The 18,163-nt window shown below is 52.4% G+C and overlaps 2 protein-coding genes across 3 annotated transcripts in view; one reads left to right on the forward strand and one right to left on the reverse strand.

Moving 5' to 3' along the window:
• Positions 1-18,163, reverse strand: part of LOC122366592 — a 96,056-nt gene that overhangs the window by 55,376 nt on the left and 22,517 nt on the right. The gene's annotated exons all lie outside the window — the stretch shown is intronic.
• Positions 13,885-17,715, forward strand: LOC122366594 (protein ANTAGONIST OF LIKE HETEROCHROMATIN PROTEIN 1-like). The gene is made up of 3 exons (XM_043339011.1): positions 13,885-14,109; positions 16,725-17,037; positions 17,307-17,715. The coding sequence occupies exons 2-3, from the start codon at positions 16,727-16,729 to the stop codon at positions 17,629-17,631; spliced, it is 636 nt and encodes a 211-aa protein (XP_043194946.1). The 5' UTR covers positions 13,885-14,109; positions 16,725-16,726; the 3' UTR covers positions 17,632-17,715.

Raw genomic sequence — 18,163 nt, forward strand, 5'->3', positions numbered from 1 at the left:
TTTGTGTTTTCATTTTCATTGATATTTATATAGAAGTGAAGACCGGCTGGGACGGAGGTGGGCTGGGGGAGCGGCAGTCTGTGGGGAGGGGGCGAGGGCGGGGAGGGCGAGGGAGGAGACGAGGGAGGAGACGTCAGTGGGGCGTCTCCGCCGGACTCTCCGGACCGCCTACATCGGCTACGTGCGAGCGCTGTTCGACTACGGCGCCACCGTAGTCGGCACACATGCAGCACCGACCGTCAGGGAGCGACTGGAGGCCGAGCAGAACAAGTGTGCTCGCCTCATCACCGGCTGCATCCGTCTGACTCGCAAGGATGCCCTGCTCGCAGAAGCCGACCTCCCACCTCTGTCACTGCGCGCGAAGCAGCTGGCCGGACTGGAGTGCCAGCGCCTCGCCAGACTCCCCGTACTCGACCCTGCCAGGACCCTCCTGGAGAAGGAGGTGCGGCCCCGACTCGAGTACCGAGCCCACCTGGCATGGCGGAGAGACTGCGCACAGGCAGAGGCGGCGCGGAGGCCGCCACCGAAGCCGCCCGACGAGGACGCGGTGCTCACCAAGAAGCCGTGCCTCAGGCGGGTGGGCCGGTGGATCGCCGACGAAGCCGGGCTGAAGCAGCTGCCGATTGAGCCACTGGCGCTGTACCAGTGCCACCCGCCCTGGACAGTCGAGAAAACCCCGCTCACTTCGTGTTGGACCTGCCCGCGTCCACGCGTCGCTCAGACCCCCCCCCCCCCCGACAAGCGCAGAGAGGCGGCGCTCCGGGCTATAGATCTCCTACCGCCCGCGGACGTCACCATCTGGTCGGACGGGTCGGCAAGAGAGGGGACGACGTGTGGCGGCGCGGGTGCGCTGGTTCAGCTCCACTGCCTCGGTCGAGAGGAGCGCATCAGGGCCCCGGCCGGCGCTGTGTGCAGCAGCCTGCGTGCCGAGCTCACTGCCATCAGATAGGCACTAACCGTGGTGACCTCCCTCCCCGAAGAAGACCGGGAGCACGTCCCCGCAGTTCGCCTGTTAACCGACTCCAAGTCCGGCCTGCAACAGCTCCAGAGGGGACCGGCCGGCCAGGTGACCGCCCTGGCCGCCGATATCTGGAAAGGCCTGCACACCCTCAGCGAGCGAGGCGCCACTGTCACCTTCCAGTGGGTGCCAGGACATGCGGGCCTGGAAGGGAATGAGTACGCCGACCAGCTGGCTGGAGAAGCGGCCGCTGCGGAACAGCCGGATGTCCCAATCGACCTCGCGAGCGCTAGAAGCGCGATCGGGCGCCGGATAGGAACGATGGTCGACGCGAGAACAAGAGCGTCCCACCCCCATCCGGCGCCCACACCAGGACACAACGACCTGTCCCGCTGGGAGGCGTGCACCCTCTCCCAGTTGCGGACGGGCGCGTCGCCGCTCACGCGGGACGTCGTCCACCGCCTAGGCCTGGCGGCGGACGCGACCTGTCCTGCGTGCGGCGAGCCGGACAGCGCGGCCCACCTGCTGACCGACTGTCCGGCATACCAAGCTGCGCGACGCCGCCGCTGGGGACTCGACCCGAGCCTAGGGGACGTCCTCGGCGAACCGGCGACGTTGCTGGTGGATTACATACGGGCTGTCGGGCGAGTCGACCCTCCGATCGACCCGCCTGCGCCGCCGTTCCCCTAGGGGAGGGGGGCGGCGGGTGAGGTGCAAGAGAGAGAGAGAGAGAGAGAGAGAGAGAGAGAGAGAGAGAGAGAGAGAGAGAGAGAGAGAGAGAGAGAGAGAGGAGACGTCAGTCAGTGAGAGGGGACGACGGTGACAACAGTGGCAGGGGTCAAGAGCGTCCTACTGGTGGGCGATTCGATGGTGTACCACGGCCGGTTTCGGACCAGGGACCCATCGTGGTCCCTCGAGACCTGGGCCGTGTCCGGCGGAACCTGGGCCGAAATGAGCTGGTCCCTTCAGACTCGAGTGAACGCCTGGACTCGGTCCGCGGCGGCGATGGGGCACACGCCCACGGCCGTCGTGAGCTGGCTCGGAGGGAACGACGCCTACCCGAGGAACCCACCGGTCTGGGAGGGACTCTCCCAAAACCTGGATGGTCGCATCGAGCGTATGATGGCGTCCCTGCGCACGCAGTACGAGGTCTACATCGTGGGACCCACCCCGCGACTCCGCGTCGACGGACAGAACGTGTGGGAGGACACGCAGGCCTGGAAGCTGGAACGGCACTTCGCCGAAATGCTGCGAGAACAGGGCGACGTATCGTCAGGGCGGAAGCTCGGTAAGCTGGTGGCGGTGGGCCGTCGTCTGTGCACCAGGCAGAGGGGGGCAGTCATGTATCAGGGTAAGCCCCGAGATGTGTATCGGGTGGATAAGGGGATGTTCAGAACTGACGGCGTGCACCTCACCGAGGATGGCTACCGCCGGGTCAGCGACAGGCTGCCGTGGTGGCTGCGGTGCGGGTAGGCGTGCGGCATCGTCGGGTCAACGCGTCGCGAGCTATGCGGTGCCCTGATGGGAACGGTGCGACAGAGTCACAGCGGTCGCGCTCGGTATTGTTCTGTTGTCGCTGAGGCGCCGCGAGTGTGTGGTGTTATGTTGGGATTCTGTTGTAGTCGCGGTGCCGAAGTTTGGTAATCGTGTCGCTGATGTGTCTCGAGCGGGTGGTGTTTTGTGTTAAGACTCTGTGATGTTCGTGTTGCCGAAGCCTGACATATGGCGGCGCAATCTGCAGGGTGTACCTGTATGTGATGCGCCGTTGTTGCGTTGAGTTGTGGCCATTTTCTGTGAAGTGTCGCGTTTTCATTTAGGGGGGAGGAGTGTTGTGGGGGCAGACCCGTACCTGTTAGGCCCGCATACTGGCCACTCTGTGACGTCACCGCCCGGGGCGACCGACCGGCCGCTGACCGGCGGTCGGGTCGCGGCGCCGGGCGGGCGTCAGTCTGCGGCGGAGCGCCGAGCGAGGAGCAATAAAAACTGAAGTGTACCACGACTGTGTAGTGCACGGAGGACGAAGAGGAACGGGTGCGTGTGGCACATAACATTTGCTACACATAACAATTGTGACCGGCTCCACAACGGCGGTCAGCCAACCTTGCAGAAGAAATGCTTGGATGCGATAATTATAATGTGATATGTGTGTATATGGGCATGCATGTATTCGGGTTTTGCGTGTAATGTACCAGTGTTTGTGTATGTATGTGGGTATGTGTGTGTGTGTGGGTGGACGGTATTGGAAAGATGCTTATACGTGTCTCTAGTGTGCTGGCAGGTTGGCAATGACCTACTGCTCGGCGGCAGCAAACAGTGCTGGCAGGCGGGCAATGGCCAGCTACTCGGCGGCAGCCAACAACCATTAGAGGTCAGCCATGGCGTACGCCGGAACGAGGCGCGGCTAGCCATCCGGCTGAGGTGATCTCCCAGCATTCTGCTGACTGGCCAGCCACACACTTCTGAGGCGTTGCGACGACGGCTCGGCGCCGACCGACTTCAGGTGGAGACATCCACAATGGCTAGCGGGTTCTGCCATCGGGCGGCACTGTTGGAGTTTGTTTGTGCGCCGAATATGTCTCAGCCGCGCCGAAGTTGTATTTATTTATTACCCTGTTTAGTGCTGGATTTCTGTGACTGTATTACGTGCATTTAGTTTCTTGTTGAAAAAGGCGATCCTATATCTGTAATGTCGGATCGAGTTCTTTGGGTCTCCGTAGATTTACCGTCCAGCCCTGATCAGAGACTAAGGTGTAGTAGGTGTAGTCTACGCGGTCAGTGATGGCGAGTGAAGAGGACCCCCATCACTACAGATTCATTCTCTTCCGGGAACATGGTATTGGAAATGTAAACAATCGGTTCTGTTGTGCTTTCCCTTGGCTTTTCCGCAATAAACCCGCACTCTGGGGTCTCCCGGGCGTGTGACGAGGTGGACAGAAGCGGGACACAACAAGTGGCGACGAGGATGAGATACCCGCGCAGAGGGTACGACGCCGAACCTCAGCCGGAGCACAGCACCAATGGCCGAGCCCGAGACCAGCTGCCGAACACCGGAACACCGGTAGACTGCGGCTTCCGAGAATACGCACCGAGGCGGGTAGACGACAACTGGTGTACGGGGGCGTAGAGGCGTACAACCAGTTTTGCGCTTCTTACGATGGCAGTACTTCTTTTAAGCGAGCACTCAGAACTTATGTGCTACACAAACAGTCATCGTGATCTTATGATACCCACAACCTACATACCAACTGTTCTAACGATGTGTACGAATGATCGTGTGCCTGTATTTTACCCATGTCTACTTGTTTTTATGCTAATTGACATGCGTTGATGAAAAGCCGCGAAGGCGGATTAACGTGAATAAATGAACTTGAACTTGAACTCGGCAGGGTGACCGCATCCTGACTACATGAGGTGGCGCAGTGCCGTACTGCAAATGGTTCCCTGGTGGAGTCCATCTGATGTGCAACCAAGTTTAAGGGCACAGCTGCAGCAAAGAGGGGCAATACCCTTGAGGCAAGAGTTCTTGCAGGTGTAGCAACAAACCCACCTTGGTGAAAAGTGTTTAGGTGCTGGGCTGTTCCTGAAAAAGGAGTGGGCTATCTTTGGTGCCAGTCCTGATGCAGTGATTCGGGACAGTGATCGTGGGGTCAGGGTAGTAGTTGAGGTGAAGTGCCCTGCATCACAGTCCACAGTTGGCAACTATATCAAGTCAGGAACCATAGCTCTCCCAAAGTCCGGGCGCGCAGCTGCAGCTCCAGATGCTGCTGGCTGGCTGCTGTGTGGGGTTCTTGGGAGTATGAATATTGAATATTCATATCGGCAGGTCCGCCGTAAAGTTACGGGTGCGCCGAGAGAGGTACCTCCCCGCCAGACCACTCCGTCCTCAGATTACCCGTTTCGTAAGCCGTGCTGTTTCCTCACACAACGTAAGGCCAAGGAATTTCAAGGTATCACCATCATCGATTCAGGACGCATCCATTCGAGGAGCAGCTCACGATCTGAGCCACAGCATCGTTTGTCCAACCAGACTCCAATAAAACATTACATCGCTTCAGCGTTACAGCGTGAGATGCATCACCGCCTTAACCCGCGCCCCGTAGGGGGGGGGGGGCCGAAACGGCCCCCCTTGTCCTCTTCCGTCAATATCTTCTAAACGGCTGGAGATATCGCCACCAAACTTTCAGGACCCCTCCGGGCATCAATTTTACACATTGTGACAAAAATTTTCCAGAGGCTATGATAGGTTGGCCACAAATCTGACGTCATTTTCGACCGAAAAAAGACCTTCGCGAGAAGACCTGTGAGCACGGGCACATCGGCCGCCATCGTGGGCCTCGAGGCTGCTGATGTGGGCGTGGCATACTCGGGCGAGGGACGAGACGAAAGCAGGGGAGAGGAAATAGGGGCTCTTGGTGTCTGGCTGCCGTCCGGTACGGACATCGAGCCCCCGACTGCTCTCTGCTGCTGGCTCACCTGGCTCGAGGTAGGTTCCTGTCATGCAGGGATTGTAGCTGGGCTCAAAGCACATCCCTTAGTTAGGATAGGAGCACCGGGGTGGAGGTTCGTAGGTAGTTTCGCGCGTCGGAAACCGTTAGGGTCGTGTTAGGGTAGAAATTTGCGGTGTTTTGAAAGTCATCGTCGCTTCGGAATGTTAACTCACGCAATCCTTTATACCTATCGTTCGGCCGTTTACAATAAATAGGGTTTTCATGCCTTTGGAGACGGGTTGAGTCGAAGAATAAAGGAGGTTGAGCGGAGTCTGATTCATTCGGTACTGTAGTTTAGTCGTCAGGCTCAAGAGCTTAGCTCCAAACCCAAGAGGGTACACTTCCAACTGCGTGTGCCCCAAAATGGCGGAGTTATTCACCTGAACCACGATGCATAGTTTAGTTCAATTAGTGTAGATGACAGTGGCCCGGATGGCAGTCGGGGTAAAGGCTGGCGACGTCCCGGCTTAACACTGATCCAGTAGAGTAGAGTAGAGATCCGGAGGGGAGGTGACGATGGGCCTACAGGGCCGGTCGATAGCCCCCCCCCCCTTACACAATGCCAGTGAGGTAAGGTCACAAGAGCAAAAAGACTCTCCCATGTGGCACCACGTGTGCTTCGGCAGGGTGACCGCATCCTGACTACATGAGGTGGCGCAGTGCCGCACTGCAAATGGTTCCCTGGTGGAGTCCATCTGATGTGCAACCAAGTTTAAGGGCACAGCTGCAACAAAGAGGGGCAATACCCTTGAGGCAAGAGTTCTTGCAGGTGTAGCAACAAACCCACCTTGGTTAGAAGTGTTCAGGTGCTGGACTGTTCCTGAAAAAGGAGTGGGCTATCTTTGGTGCCATCCCTGATGCAGTGATTCGGGACAGTGATGGTGGAGTCAGGGCGGTATTTGAGATGAAGTGTCCTGCATCACAGTCCACAGTTGGCAACTATATCAAGTCAGGAACCATAGATCTCCCAAAGTCCGGGCGCAGCTGCAGCTCCAGATGCTGCTGGCTGACTGCTGTGTGGGATTCTTGGGAGCATGAATATTGAATACCTATTCATATCGGCAGGTCCGCCGTAAAGGTACGGGTGCGCCGAGAATGGTGCCTCACCGCCAGACCACTCCGTCCTCAGATTACCCGTTTCGCAAACCGTGCTGTTTCCTCACACAACGTAAGGCCATGGAATTTCAGGGCATCACCATCATCGATTCAGGACGCATCCATTCGAGGAGCAGCTCACGATCTGAGCCACAGCACCGTTTGTCCAACCAGACTCCAATAAAACATTACATCGCTTCAGCGTTACAGCGTGAGATGCATCACCGCCTTAAAGTACACAAGAAACAGCTCACGGTCAGAGCCAAGCACCCAGCTGCCATAGTGTCGTAAACAGCGTCGTGCATCATCGCATTAAAGTGCACATGCAAGAGACAGCTCACGGGCAAAAAAAAAACTGGCGAACCACTGCGACGGTTTCGTAAACAGCGTCGCTCAGGGGCAACCAATTGACAACTGTGCAGCGCCCCGCTGATGACAACTCTCTACCCTCAGAGTCACACAACGAATGACTAAAGGACGTCATCTGGCCTTCCGGAGCGGAAGGTGCGCCGCCATCGTTGCACCTAACTCTCCGAGGCGGTAAACAACGGCCGCCAGCCGCCAGACGCCGCCGTCGTCATCAAAGAACGTACGTCGGTGTCTGTCACGATCCAATACGACCGACTGCGGCCGCGTGGCCGTCACGCGGCCTGGTGATCGCGCCTCCAAGCGCTAGCGGCAAGAAAGGGCGGAAGGACAATTGAGGGGCGACGGGGATGGTGGCCGAGATAATTCGATAAAGTCATTGTCGAAATTAAACTATGCAACCGTACAAGTTCGGATCATGCAAACCGTTTCCAAAATGTGCACTGACTGTACTCTGCTGACTGTGCTCTATCACGGTTGTAGTGCCACTTATGGTATATCCGACCGTAATAGGGCGACCGACACAGGGCCGATCGCCAGGTCTAGCACGACATGGGTAAAAAAATCGTTCTTTGTGGATGTGCAATAAAACCTATACCAATTTGTTCAAAAATGATCATACTACAATGCTGTGGTCTTTGTTTTCCAACACAATTGCTATTTCATGGCGAAAACTCAGCTTAAACACGAACTTCGGAATCGTTTGGACCGAACTCGTCCCCCGCACTCTTCAACAGCGTATCTTTGATCCACGAAAACAATCACAATTTGAGGAGGAATTCCACATTTATATACATCAAACGATAGCTCCGGGTCTGCAGAACACACATAACCACATGAAAATGGCGAACTCTTACTTGGTTATGATGTATTTGTACCACAAAGATTTAAAGACGAAAATATAATTTCACATAATTGATGTCACACACAAATAGACGTTTAAAAAAAGTACCGCAATGTACCGCTTCGAAAATCTCGCTACATGTCAATGAGTCATTGCACTACAAGATCCAACAGTCATTTCTTGCGACTTTTTGCGACTTTGGATGTAGCAGCCAAACATCAACCCGCGCCTGACCGGTGCTCGGGGTCAAACGCGCCGGGCCGGGAGGTGTTGATTGAACACTCCCCTTCTAACTCGGCTCCTGGGCCACATAGCGACACGTTGTAAGTGGCATTCGAAAGAGCGCTCCAAATTCCAGATAGAGTAATTAGTCATTTCTAGGTCATGTCAAAGGTCACGTCACCAGAGGTCATCAAAGGTAAAATGTTGCATATAACAACATTTCTCGAAACACCAGCCCGTACCTCGGGGACCAATAGAGCTACATCGTCGCGGAAAAGTGCATTCAATTGCTCTTTTAGCGGTCTTTCTGAAATAAGCCCTCAGTTTTGGCTTAACCCTCGCCCCTAGTGGTGTTTTTCCAGCCGCAAACGTATAGAAGAGGTCCGTTGGACCCCCCTGCCGTTTCGCCCCTGGTCGAGCTAGAGCTTCGCGGAAAAGACGAGCGTGTTGCCCGTGACAAGAGGAAACTGATGATACCCATTTGTAAGGTCCTAGCTCATCGGTTGATCTTCCAGGTCAGGTCAATGACCCAAAAGTCGGGAAAATCGGGACCTGTTAGAACGTCGTAAAGGGTGGCTGCTATGTTTTTTTGTTTTTTTTTTTTTTGGTGCTGAGGCCAGTTTTACCAACAGAAAAATAGCAGCCCGGCGCAATTTTTCTGTCCAAAACCAGCCGACGAGTTTCACCAACCAGGCGAAAAAATATCCGCCGGCGTGAAAAAATATCAGCCAGAAAAATAGCCAACGAGTTTCACCAACGGCAAATGCGGCATTAATGGAGTGTTTATCTGCGCCATTATATGTAGAAAAACGGCCCAAAAAAATAGACAGGCGACCCCGTCTATTTTTTTGATGTCGTGTGGGGATAATTGGCCCCATTTGTTACTAATTATCGTGATTTGCGCTTCTCAGTTGATATAATAATTTAGTATCATTCATGGCCAATTTGTAAAGCATCTGGGCTTCAAGATTAGAAGAGGAATACTGATGATATTGCGTTAAGAAAGAGCCTTTGTCACCAGGCAGGACCAAAAGGAACCAACAAGACGGGTGTTTGGTGTTGTGGTGTTAGTTTTTTTCGTTTTATATTATCTTTTTGCTACCAGCACCCAACAGCAAGATGATAGCTCATTAACTAGTGGTCAGCTTACAAGTTAATTGCTCGCACGGAAGTGGAAAATAATGATGGAAGGTCATTTTCGAAAATCAAAGGTGATTGAAGAAATGCTGGAAGGAGAGGCAGAGAGGGTAGGCTCATTGGACTCAAGATTTTAAATAAATATGTCACTGTTTTCACATATTCATCTACATTTGACATTGCAAGGTGCCAGCTACTGATACCACTACTACTTTTGGGTGGAACTTACTCGAGCTGTGCGGCATGGTGCTTTGACATTGCTAAGACCAAAATGGCAAGATTTTCAAGATATAATAATTCAAGATAGTAATTCAAGATAATTCAACTCAAGATAGAATAAATTTAAAAAAGAAATTGAATAGCATGAAAGAATTGTATAAAGGCTTGTTTTTTAAGCAAAACGTGCAAAGTTTGCATGGTTGCGAACCCGAACAAACTTGCTGAATGCTGTCATAAGATTGTGCCACTGAACTCAGCAAGTCATGCTGCCAATATTGAAGGAAAAGAAAATAATAGTAATGTTGTAAAATGTAAATGAATCCATAACTGATGTGTGTGCAGTGTGCACTGTGCTGATATTGAATGCATGTGTATCTTGCATGCATGAGTCATGCAGGGATCATGTTAAAACTGGCTGTAAGTATTGTGAGTTAGTTTTGCTAAATTGTGGAGGCACCAGGCAAATTGCGGTCAAAATGTTATTTGTTCACCTCAGCGCTGAAATTTCTGCACACAGAGTTTTCAGATCATGCGCCGAAATGTTCATGCAGCCCGTCCGTTACGCTGGTCATGTTGACAGTGACAAGGATTTTTTCCCAGTCTCATGTTGAAATACAACAATAATTCACTTAGCTTGATTTTAGCTTATGTTTTTCATGCCAGTTCCTAGAATAAGGCAGCCAATATTTTCTGTCATGTGAGAAATAAAATGACAATATGCACAATTGCGGGCTGTGGCATGTTGTGATGTTTTTCCTTGTTTATTGCTGAGGTTTTTCCAGTCTCTGCTGCAAAAACGGTGGTGAATCCACCGTCGTCCGACGGTTTCGATGACGCCAATCATCGGCGAGTGTTGCTGTGATGGCCGACCTGACTGAGCGCACAGCGGCAGCCGCCGTCGCCAATAACGACAGTGAGGACACCTCCGAGTCGGACGGAGACGCCGCCGCGGACGACTTCACCGTGCTGGACGAGGTGGAGCGCTCGAGCCGACAGGCCGTGCACCGCGTGCGCTGCCCGACTGCCTGGCGCACCCGCAGCCGATTGGCGACCGGCGGCCGGCGCCGGCCAATCTGCCGGCGCTCTGCCCCGAGCTGCGCGCCCGGCTGGCCGCCGAGGGCATCGAACAGGTGTTCCTGGTGCAGGTGACGGTGCTGCCCGAGTTGCTGGCGGCCGCAGAGTCGCCGCTGCCACCGGCCGACCTCTGCGTCTCGGCGCCGGCCGGCCGCGGTAAGACGCTGCCGTTCGTGCTGCCGTTGGTGCAGGCGCGGCGCCGCGGTGCGCCGGCCGCCGGGTGCGCGCGCTAGCTGTGCTACCCACACAGGCGCTGCCCGCTCAGGTGCCCGCCGTGTTCCGCCAGTACGACGCCGACACGCCGCTCTGCGTCCGGCTGCTGGGTGGAGACGAAGTGGCACGAGGGGGGGGGGGGGGCACCAACTGGTGGCGGTGGGGCCGCGCGGCCCGGTCTCCCTGGCTGATCGTGGTGAGCACTCCTGGCTGGCTGATGGATCACATACCCAGCGCCGAGGGCTTCTCGCTAGCGCACCTGCGCTACCTGGTGATCGACGAAGCCGACCGGGTGATCGAGATGGCCGAGACGGGCTGGCTGAAAGCGGTGGAGCGGGTGGCGGCAGCCACGGCCCGCCGCCCTGCATCGCCGGCCGGCTGACGGCCGCCGCCGTCTGCGCGCCTCACCTGCCGCTGCAGAAGCTGCCGTTCTTGGCTACCCTGTCACAGAACCCGGAGGCCGGAGAAGCTGGAGCGAATGTCGCTGTTCCAGCCGCGACTGCTGGTGGCCGGCACGGCCGGCCGCCGTCGCACTGCCCGGTCAGTTCGTCGGCAGGTTCACCACGCCGGCCGAGCTGAGCGAGTCGTTCAACGTGGTGGCGCCGCAGCCGCTGAAGCCTCTGCTGATGCACAATTTGCTCCGACAGCCCGACTGGCGGCGCTCGCTCGTGTTGGTCAACTGGAACGAGGCAGCGCACCAGCTGGAGCTACCGCTGTCGGTGCTGGGCGCGCGCGAGGCCGAGTTCCCTGGGGCAGTGCCGGCGGGCCAGCGCGGCGGCGGCGCGCGCCAGCTGAGATGCTGGTGTGCTCGAGGCTATGGCGCGCGGTATTGACGTGGACGCCGTGGACGCGGTCGTGTCGTACGACATCCAGGCGCTGTTGAAGGCACACTGCGTGCGTCGGACGGCGCGCGTTAGCCGGGCCGGCCAGGCGGTCACGCTAATGTTTGAGCGGCAGCGCAGCCATTTCTAGCGGCTGATGGCGCAGGCGGGCAAGGTGGACGGCCGGGTGCGGGAGACGCCGGTGCCGCTGTACGAGCTGCGCCAGTACGAGGCGACCTACGTCAGTGGATTTCCACGCTAGCTTCTAGTTGATCGCTTTTTTCACCTTTTTTACGCTCATCGCTCATGATTTATTTACATTTTAGAAATATTATAATGAATAGGTGTTTACCTTGTCATCAGCCCAGAAACGTAGGTAAGGCGTTTTTAGTTGCATAATGTATATTTGTTCATGAACACGGATTTAACGTGTCCTAACTCCCAAATACTTCGATATTAGACCCGAGTTTTGCAAACCAGTCGAAAGGCTTAGAACGATCATTTGGTTGGGGCGTAGCCAGACGGCTCGACTGGGCGTGGAAGCCGGCGAAAAGGTGGTCACCACGCGATCATCATGTAAAGCGGTCTCCGTCGGACGATTGTGTCCGTGCGCAACGAATGATCTCGGCACACGTGGACGAGTTCGGCAGGACTCTCCACTGAGCGGTACTGGGCACAGTCGAACGACGGTCGACGAAGCTAGCGCAGGTATTGTTACGAGCCGGACCAGTGTAGCGGGGCCGGAGCTTAGCAAACGGGGCCTGCATATCGGCTGAAACCACCTAGCCGGGCAGCATGACCTCCACCTCGCCGAAGTGGGGCGAACGACCGCCCTCAGCCCTGCAATGACCGCGGTGCAGTTAATCTGGGTAGGTATCTTCCTGAGGTATGACACTCGCCTTGGCACAAGGCTTTACCCATATAGGCTTTGGCGAATCCTTAGCCCTCTTGGTCCTAGAAGTAGGTGTAATGCAGTGCGCGCGAAGCCGCCTCGCAGCACCGCAGTTCACTCGCTCGGCAGCGGAACTGTCCGTCCAGCTTCAGGTGGCGCCTCTGGGAACAATGTTTGCCGCTTCTTCCCCACTCTTTTGACATCTAGGAAAGAGGTGCGACTCCCGCGTCGGGAGCGGGTTCCATCTACACCTTTTTGCACTCAAAATAGGCATCTTTTCATTCAATTTCGGCGAATTGCATTCAATTTTAGCGATCTCTCATTTGCTTTGAATAGAGAGATCGCTAAAATTGAATGCAATTCGCCGAAATTGAATGAAAAGATGCCTATTTTGAGTGCAAAAAGGTGTATTATAGTCCCCACCTCATAAAAGGTGGGAGTGGGGGTCCATACATTGCGTGCACGTTCGACACGATTATTTTCTACAAGGTGCAACTAAAAGCAGACAAAAAGGTTAATTGCAAGTTGAAGGTATTGTAAAAATGAAAAATAATAGGCTGACAGGAAAAAAAGATCCACTAAAACGCACGCTTCCTATCGTGACCGTCATAAATGACGTAGGTTTACAATTTGGTGGTCTTGTATTGACAAGTTTATTATGGTCTATTTTGTGGTTACAACTCTTGAAAATATATGTTATGTTTTCCAATAATAATATTTCTCAATCTTTGTTGTATTTGCTTTAAAAAAAACACGCTTAACTTTATTTGAAACACGTTTTAAATAATTTATCAATCTCCTTGACCATTATCGATATTAAAATATCAGCTGACTGCCGGCGACAAATATTTCCGGCCGATGTTGGCTGGAATTTTTTTGTTGGTGAAACTCGTGGCGGTGTGGCGGCTATTTTTTCGGCTGGATATTTTATTTCGGCGGCCGGCTGGTATTTTTTGGTAAAACTGGCCTCTGATCACGAATATAATGTTATTTATGATCATATATAATGTCTTCATACATTTAGGCCAGGTCGGGTCAGGTCAGGTCAGGTCAACCAGTAAGGGTTTTGCCGGGTATTTGTAGTAGGTGGCAACCGCCTCTGACAGCTTCGTAACATGTTACGAAGGCACCAAAGCTACATAGTAAATGTTCAAATGGTTGCTAGATTCGAATTCAGCTCAAAAAACTAGCCTAGAAACATGTAAAACTCGAGAAATTGAACCAAGGTCATCAAAGGTCAATGACCTTACCTGACCTTCCGGTGACCTTGACACCCACCCTAATGCATGAGAGCAGCATAATACCCCATGCTTGAACGCTTTAAACCACGAAAAGACTGCAAACTCGCGGCTAATGCGAGCCGACATACGCTGAATCGATTCCGGCCAAACATGATCTCGAAAGAAGGTCACAGGTCAAAGATCATTAAGGTCAGGGTCATGAAATTTTCAGGTTATACTCTGTTCCGTTTCAAGTTTGCAGCCGAAGTGCCTTGCTGAAGGCAGTGCGTGATTTCTGTATATACAGCAGACCAGCTCTTGCATTTTTAAGGCCGTTGTACACGGGCAACTTCCGCCGGCAACTCTCAGCAATCGGTTGCTCGGCGACTCTGGGCAACCGATCGCCGGGCAACCGGTGGCAGCACGCGAGCAACTCCTAGCAACACCGATGAATTTGCTTTCACATTGCTGACGTCATAATTACGTCACGCCGAGGAACTGGGCGACTCTCGACAACCGGCATTCCAGCCCACCGGCAACCGGACGCAGATGTGTTTTGAGGTTTGTGGCGTTTGAGTTTTCGCGAGTTTTCTGCATATTATATATTATCGATATGTATTAATGATAGCTTGCCTGTGCCATCGTTCGCTAGTGATGCCACTATCTTTTTAACGCCAAAACGTGGTATTAACCCTATTCCTGGCGGGCTCCGCCGGGACAAGAAACTGGCGGGGGGGGGGGCCGATTCGGCCCCCCCTGAGATCTCGAGAACGAAGCAAGATAGCGACAAACGGTAAACGGCATCGGATACGCACGGTCAAGATCTACAATTTTTACTAAGGTCATTTTCAGGTCAGGTCAAAGATGACGTCACAGGGGTCGAAAAAGTCAAAATGGCGGCGCTAGATATGGAGAGTTTTTCTCGAATAACTTTCGAATTAGTCAACATAGGAACAAACTAAGGGCATCATCGTGATCCTCTCGTCAATCCGCATCGAATGATATATATGTTGACCTCGCAAGGTCAAGGTCAAAGGTTGACCTCAGGTCACGTGACCTCGAGGTCATCATGTATATCATTCGATGCGTCTTGACGAGCTGAACACAATGAGACCATCCACGCGTCTGTATCTTGTTCCTGTACGGAGTTATTGGCCAAAAACCTTTGGTGACCTTTGATGACGTCACATGACCTCACAGCTGCCCAACAGCAAAACAGACCTCAAGGTAGTGAAGGTTGATCGTATATGAAGTCATGTATGGTATATGGGGCCATTCCGACCCGTTTTAGTGGTAAAAACAGGGAGTTGATTTTTCCCCCATTGACTTATAATGGGGAGGTCGCGAAACTGACCTGACCTTAGGTCACCGATATCAAAATTCCGAGATATACAAATTGCACATACTGGTACCCTAACTAAAGCCTGAAGAGAAGAAATTGATCGGTCAAAAACTCTAGCTCTGGCGTGATTGCGAACTTTTCTGAGGTAGGGTCACCAAACCGCCTCTGGTGACCTGACCTGAGGTCAGATCAACTCAAAATTTTCAGACATGTTGCGTAGAAGCCTTTTAGGAAAAGTCAGAAAATTTGAGCTTCCTAGCTCAACGCGTTTGGGAGAAATAACCAAAAAACCTCAGGGGGGGGGCTCCTGAGGCCCCCCCCGCCAGGAATAGGGTTAAAGGTTAAAACAAATATCAAAGGTTGGAGTACGCCATTGTATGTTGTTTTATCTGTGGTGGGTTGATAATTATTACTAAAATGATATTTAGTCCAAAGCTATTGCTTTATTGAATGGGTGCTTTCAGGGGTCATACAGCTCCCTTCATTGGCCTTGGCTAATGTAGATACGTAAGAACAGTTGATGCACAATCATTTCCAACAGATGTTAAACCACATTGACATGGTAGACATGGAACAAAGTCAAAGATGAACATATTTCTGCAAATTTACTGTCATTGTCATGTCTGATTAAAACATGATATGATATTGTTATCTTGTTACCATGTATTGTTTTTAGATGATCAAGATATTAATTTAAACCAGATAAGGATATTACTATGCAATACTGTTGTCATATTTTGTTTTTCTGATTGATCTTCTGATCTTTTTATCTTGGCATATCTTGTTTTTATTTAGAGATGCTGATGACGCCATGGTGATATATTTACGAAAACATGTTCATCTTTGATTTTGTTCCGTGTTTTATAGATATACGTATAGCATTGCGGACTGTGGGTAAACAGTCTATTCAGTGTCCACATCTCATTCTACATACATCACTGGATAATTTGGAAAAGAGTGGATAGCACTTAAGTTTTCATGAACTTATCCAGTATGTTCTTGAAAGACAGTGGACTGTGCCTCAACTATGTCTGCAGGGGCTTGTTCCACGCCTTTACCAGCCTTTGTGAGAAAAACTGTTTTTTGTGCCTTTAACCTGCAGCTTGCTTTGGTGTCCTCTTCTTGCAGTGTCTTGACTTCTGACAAAAAACTGACTTGGTTCTACATCCAGCTTCCCTGACAGCAGCTCTAAAGTTTCAATCAGGTCGCCTCGCTGCATGCTCTCCTCCACACTCAGCAGTCCAAGAGTGTTCAGTCTCTCCTCATAGCTCACCTGCTTCTTGCCTTGAACCAACTTTGTTGCCCTGCGTTGCACTGTTTCCAGCACCCTAACGTCCTTTGTGTATAGAGCCATGGCTTGGAGACAATGTTCCTTCCTATTGTTTTGCATTTGTAGATAAGCAATTATTCAATGGATACTTTTTGCACTGGCATCTTTCCAACTCATGAATAACCTTGTCAGCCTCATCCACATCAGCAGTCAGTGGGCAAATGGTAGGAATTGGCTCTTGGGGTGGTAAAGGGTAGGAAAAACTGCATCAGAAGGTGCACCCGTTTTACAAACTGGAGCAGATCAGACATGGTTGGCTTTACATCATTTTACACAAGGATAAAATCACATTGTCAAAGAGTTAAACTGCAGCTATGCATGTGATTGCATTTCTTTGGATTTCATATTTGATATGAATGTGTTAACTTACGATAGCACAATTCTGAAATTAAGAAAAAATCAAAATCCACCTCATCCAAACACATCCAAACATTATGATCACCTTGCAAGTATGAGCATGCCCTTTTGTCCATTGCGTGTCTAATAGTTGCTGTCTGCTTTCAGCCATGGACGGAGATAACGATGCCATTGAAGCTCGTCTGCAGCGCATCAGGATTCTGCGGCTTATCAAGCTCCGTCAGCGCAGAAGACGCCGCATGTGGGTGCGGCCGGTGCTGGCTGCTCGCGACGAGCTCGGGGAGTTCAGCCACCTCGTCAGCCAGCTGCGCAGTGACCCAGCTGCCCACCAGCAGTACCTGCGCCTGACGCCAGCCGAGTTTGATTATCTGCTGGGCCTCGTGCGGGACGACATCGCTAAAGAAGTCACCAACATGCGACGTCCCATCCCACCTGACGAGCGACTGGCCCTAACCTTGCGGTAAGCAATTTTGCTGTTTCAGGCTGATTTGTCGTACCAAAAATGGTCATTTGCATATTTAATGCTTCATTTAAAGTGTTCCATGGCGAGGACTTGAAGCAGGTCATTATTTTTTTTCACCGTGAGGCCCACCGCCTGCCGGGTTAAGGTCAACTACTGACACCTGTCAAAGTGTCAAGCCCTGAACCGAACCAGGTAATGGTGGGACGTTTGTTGCCGATCAAACTAGAAACGGCTGACTGTTGAGCTACCTATTCCTGTCGTTGCAGATACCTGGCAGCTGGAGGCGCCATGAAAACGATTGCGGAGTCGTACCGCATCGCCCCACGCACAGCGACAGGGATAATATATGAGGTGTGCGAGGCCATATACCAACGGCTCGCCCCTCTCTGCCTGCGCTCCCCGACGCTGAACGACTGGCATGCATCAGCTGACGACTTCTTGGAATTGTGGCAACTGCCAAACTGCATCGGGGCGCTCGATGGCAAGCATGTTGCCTTGCAGAAACCAGCTGGCACCGGTTCAATCTACTTCAACTATAAGGGCTTTTGCAGCGTCGTGCTCATGGCCGTAGCTGACGCCAGATACAGGTGAGCCCGACAGAAGGCTAGCATCTCGAAGTGGATTATTTTACCTCGTATTATTTTACTTAATGTCGCATTGTCATCATCCTTACATCTGAAATTCGACTAAGGACGAAAACCGTACTTGTTGCCTTGTAAACCTCACGTAACCTTGTCGCAATGTTTCCGAGATTTTGTGGGAATGCTTTTTTGAATAAGTTTCCGAGATTTTGTGGGAATGCTTGTTTGAATAAGTTTATGAGATTTTGTGGGAATGCTTGTCGGTGACATCCGCCCCCTCGCCCGTTGGACTTTTGAGTCTGACCCTGTCTAACGACCACCCGGTCGATCATGTCAAACTAATTGCATGTATTGGCATTGTTGCCTCTACCCATCTCTACCCATCTAAGACGCAAATTCGAGCGGGGGAGCGATCTGCCGAAGAAACTCCGACTGCAAGCTTGATGTGGAACAGAGTATAGCTCTGAAATAAATTATCGCGAGGGTACTGAAAGTTTCGTTGCGATCGGCCGCTTTTTACACGAATTATTCGCGAAAAACCG

Source organism: Amphibalanus amphitrite, unplaced genomic scaffold (assembly GCF_019059575.1).
Source record: "Amphibalanus amphitrite isolate SeventyFive unplaced genomic scaffold, NRLGWU_Aamphi_draft 000818F_arrow, whole genome shotgun sequence".
In the NCBI taxonomy this organism is placed as follows: Eukaryota; Metazoa; Arthropoda; class Thecostraca; order Balanomorpha; family Balanidae; genus Amphibalanus; species Amphibalanus amphitrite.

Bases quoted from the DNA above. Each gene is read 5' to 3' on its own strand.
- LOC122366594 (XM_043339011.1), top strand. From the start codon at position 16,727: ATGGACGGAGATAACGATGCCATTGAAGCTCGTCTGCAGCGCATCAGG. The intron at 17,038-17,306 runs GTAAGCAATTTT...CTGTCGTTGCAG, and splicing joins CGACTGGCCCTAACCTTGCG to ATACCTGGCAGCTGGAGGCG.